Genomic DNA, 5,000 nt, shown 5'->3' on the forward strand with positions numbered 1-5,000 from the left:
GTGCGTGTGCGTGTGCGTGTGCGTGTGCGTGTGCGTGTGCGTGTGCGTGTGCGTGTGCGTGTGTGTGTGTGTGTATAAATGTATGTATGTATTTATGTATGCAAGTATGTATGTAGTAGTGTATGTATGTATGCATGTATATACATACATACATACATGTATGTATGTGTGTGTGTAAATATGTTTGCATAATTGCATATATAATCATATATCTATATACGCATATATATACTTTACATATATACTGTAAACACACACACACACACACACACACACACACACACACACACACACACACACACACACACACACACACACACACACACACACACTCACACACACTCACACACACACACACACACACACACACACACACACACACACACACACACACACACACACACACACACACACACACACACACACACACACACACACACATATATATATATATATATATATATATATATATATATATATATATATATATATATATATATATATATATATATATAATTTATAATTTATAATATATATATATATATATACATATATACACATATACATACATACATACATACATATATACACACATGCACATATGAATATATGTATGTATGTATGCATGTATGTATGTGTGTGTGTGTGTGTGTGTGTATATGTATATATGTATTTTTTTTTTAACGGTAGGTTCATGTCTGAGCCGCCGTGGTCACAGCATGATACTTAATTGTAGTTTTCATGTTGTGATGCTCTTGGAGTGAGTACGTGGTAGGGTCCCCAGTTCCTTTCCACGGAGAGTGCCGGTATACGTATATGTATATGTATATGTATATGTATAATTTCTGATAAATATTACACCCACATCAATGAAATCGTAAAGTGAAACGCCTCCTCATTGGGAGTAATTAGAATACGAATTAAGAGAGTGAGACAGACAGACATGGGAAGAAATAAATAAAAAGTGGAAGAGAGAGAGAGAGAGAGAGAGAGAGAGAGAGAGAGAGAGAGAGAGAGAGAGAGAGAGAGAGAGAGAGAGAGAGAGAGAGAGAGAGAGAGAGAGAGAGAGAGTCATAAACAGAGAAAGAAAAAACAGCAACAGATTAAACATAGGAAACCCACAAAGAACAACATCACTAATAAGAGCATACAAACAGAACCCAGAGAACCGTCACTGAAGCATCTCCCCATCCGATCAATGAAAACGAAACAAACTTTATCGAAAATAATAGCACAGGCCACGCAATCCAGAAAAGCAGAAAGCGTGGGCCGCGGAAGAGCCGAGGTCGTCGTCCAACCCCGGATGTAGTGGTGATTGCCAAGAGAACATTACCGTCTTGCCTGTGACGAGCCGGGAGAAAGTCTACGGTTTCCTCACGCCGGGTTTTAACTATGTCTCGCGAACGCGAGATTCGATTTGAGGAACGTGATGCGGGTTTTGCACTATGAAATTATATCAGTAATAATAGTAATAATAACAAAAATAATAATAATAATAATAATAATAATAATAATAATAATGGTAATAGTAATAATGATAATCAATATTACAATAATAATAACATAAATAGTAAAAGTAACAACAGTAATAATGATAATAATAATGAAATAATAATAATAATAATAATAATAATAATGATAATAATAATAATGATGATAACAATAATAACAATACACTGTATGACTAAAAGTTATCTTTAATTTTACTGATGAAAAAAATACGATCGAATACCATTTGATAAGTTCATTGTTTAATGCTTTAATTAAACAAATGTGCTAGACACCAAAGGCCACATAACACTATGAAAAATGTATTGTGGCGAGAGGGATTTAAGTGTTCTTTATTAGAACAAAATTTTGATGTCACCATTTGATAAGTAATGTCTGTCTATTCTTATTTGAAATACAAAACCATGTATGTGTGGATGTGTATGTATGTGTGTGTGTGTGTGTGTGTGTGTGTGTGTGTGTGTGTGTGTGTGTGTGTGTGTGTGTGTGTGTGTGTGTGTGTGTGTGTGTGTGCATGCATGTATGTATATATGCATGTATGTATATATGCATGTATGTATATATGCATGTATATATGTATGCATGTATATATGTATGCATGTATATATGTATGTAAAAAAAAATCACAAATGTTGCACTTGGAAAGAGAATAAACTAGCTTCCCTTGAAATTTCAGCGAACCCCGTTTTCTACCATGCTCTCTCATTAAAGAAAATGTTGCCCAAGCTAAAAATAGAACTCAAAAGTCTATTAATTGTACACCATTTCCTTTGGTTGTTTTGACAGGATTCGTATAAACACGGAAATCCAACGAGAATCATAAATAAGTAATGACGTACCACACACGCACAGAATGCGAGAGAAGGCGATAATGTGAGGGAGAAAGGGAACGGGTGAGGGAGGGGGTCCAGAGGGAGAGGGACAGGGAGGGACGGAGAGACAGAGAGAGGGGAGGGGGGAGAGAGAAGGAGAAGGAGAAGGAGAAGAAGGAGAAGGAGAGGGAGAGAGAGAGAGAGAAAAGGGGAGAGAGAGAGAGGAGGAGGAGAGAGAGAGAAGAGAGAAGAGAGAGAGAGAGAGAGAGAGAGAGAGGAGAGAGAGAGAGAGAGAGAGAGAGAGAGAAGGAGAGGGAGAGGGACAGGGAGGGACGGAGAGAGAGAGAGGAGAGGAGGGAGAAGGAAAGGGAGAAGAAGGAGAGTGAGAGGGAGGGAAAGGGAAGAAAGAAGGGGAGAATGAAGGATAAAAAGAAAAAGAACACGAGAACTGAGAACGAGAAAGAGAGAGAGAGAGAGGGGGGGGAAAAAGGGATAGCGAAAAGGAAAGTGCATTTGCTCTCCTAATATTCTCTTTCTACCATTCACCTTCACAGGGGCCAGTGAACAAACGAGACAAATCCCAAAGGCCTTTCACATGATAAAAACGGCAAGAATACCTCGTCCAACACAATGACAATTACGCGACACACACATCAGCGAGCACGCAAGCGATATCAGCCACGTGAACACAAGACCCAGCAGGTGGTTCGCAGGCAAACATTTAAGCAACATGAAACAGGTGGCATCTGCAAAAGACATTTTCGATTCAAGGTGACTCTCCCATGAAAGTTTACGTAAAACTAAATAATTGCATACGTACATACATTACACACACACATACATACATACATTATATATATATATATATATATATATATATATATATATATATATATATATATATATATACACATAAATTATATATATATATATATATATATATATATATATATATATATATATATATAAATTATATATATATAAATATATATAAGTATACATATATCTAAATAACTGCATGCATCCATCCATACTCGTTCATATATAAATAGATAGATAGATAAGAGAGAGACAGATAGACAAATTAGATATATGGATATGGATACAGATGTAGATAAACAAACACTTACATATACATGTTATACATACATTAAATACATCCACACCAATAAAAGAAGCAGTGCTGTGACATATTCAATAAGACTATTTCGGTAACAGTAAAGATGATGACAATAATAATGATGATAATTAGAGTAATATAAGTAGCAATAATAATGATCATGACAATGACGATGATGATGATGATGATGATGATGATGATGATGATGATGATGATGATGATGATGATGATGATGATGATGATGATGATGATGATGATGATGATGATGATGACGACGACGACGATGATAATTATAATAAAGGACAAACGAGCACACGCACCGGCCTGCACGACGCGATGCCGCTGGAGCCGTAGAAGTACTCCCTTCCGTAGGCCACGACTCCCGTGTGCCATATGCCTTCGATCTGCTTGCCTGAAACAATTAGTAGCATTGTTAGCACGTTCTGATGATTGAAATTAACTAAGCGTTTAATGAATAATTATAGATTTACGGTGAAAAATGCCTTAAAATAGCCAACAAGTCTTTAACTGTTTACGTTCGACTTGATTTCAACTCGCACTTTAAAAGTACCATTTTTTGTGTGATATTAATTCACCGGACCATAAAGTGATAAACACGAAAAAAAATCATATTCATATTCATTAAATCAATGCATTCATGTACATGCAAGCAAATCATACATGTATACAGAGCAAATGTGAAATACAAGTGATATTTATGTATACGTGTATAATACACAGACATATATACCAACAAACGCATGCACTTATACAAATATATGTGTATATGCACGCATAAAGCATACATGCATACAACACATACACAAATATATATATATGTATAACACAGTCATACAAGCATAAAAACACATGTGTATACAGATAAGTATGTGCATGCCTATACAACACACACATACACATACTAATAGACCCTTATAAACGCGCACAAAGACACAGTCTAACACACCTAACACACATTGCCCCACCACATTCCCTCGCATACCTCCATGTTTACAACAGGGAGCGCGGTAGTGACCTTGACTCGCCGTAGCAACCCGGGGAAGAAGCCAGGCGGGTAGGAGATGGCATACGCTTCATTTCGCGCCGATAGTGAAGCACATAAAGGCCCAATTAATTCCTAATTGGGCGTGCAAGGCGAGGCGAGGGGGGGGGGAGTGATATAGCCAGTGCTGGTACCGTGGATGCCAAGGGTTTGGAATCTGGAACTACTGTCAGGATTAGGAGTCCGGGTTTGGAATTGTGTTTTTTTGGTGGGTGCTGGTGGCAGGGTTTGGTGGCAGGGCATGACGTCAGACTTCTGGCATCAGGATTTTGAATCAAACCGTGGAATCAAACTTCTGAATCGGACTTTCGTAAAAGGCCCTGCAATTAATTAAGCTTAGCTAGCATAAATTGGCGGCACTATCCACCGTTAGAGTGATGACAGTGTGCTGACCGAGTGTGGCGGGATCAAGACTAACGCGGCCAGGTGTAAACAAGCCCCTTCTCCCCCTTTTCCCCAAAGGATAGTTCCCATAGCTGGCACCAGAGGGAACCAC

The 5,000-nt window shown here is 37.9% G+C and overlaps 1 protein-coding gene across 2 annotated transcripts in view; it reads right to left on the reverse strand.

Annotated features, from left to right (window-relative positions):
* Positions 1–5,000, reverse strand: part of LOC119578850 — a 63,642-nt gene that overhangs the window by 23,136 nt on the left and 35,506 nt on the right. For both annotated transcript variants that reach the window (XM_037926500.1, XM_037926499.1), the window contains exon 3: positions 3,762–3,853. In XM_037926500.1, coding sequence (XP_037782428.1) covers positions 3,762–3,853 — 92 coding nt within the window. The remainder of the gene's footprint in view (positions 1–3,761; positions 3,854–5,000) is intronic.

This window comes from Penaeus monodon, chromosome 11 (assembly GCF_015228065.2).
Source record: "Penaeus monodon isolate SGIC_2016 chromosome 11, NSTDA_Pmon_1, whole genome shotgun sequence".
Taxonomy (NCBI): Eukaryota; Metazoa; Arthropoda; class Malacostraca; order Decapoda; family Penaeidae; genus Penaeus; species Penaeus monodon.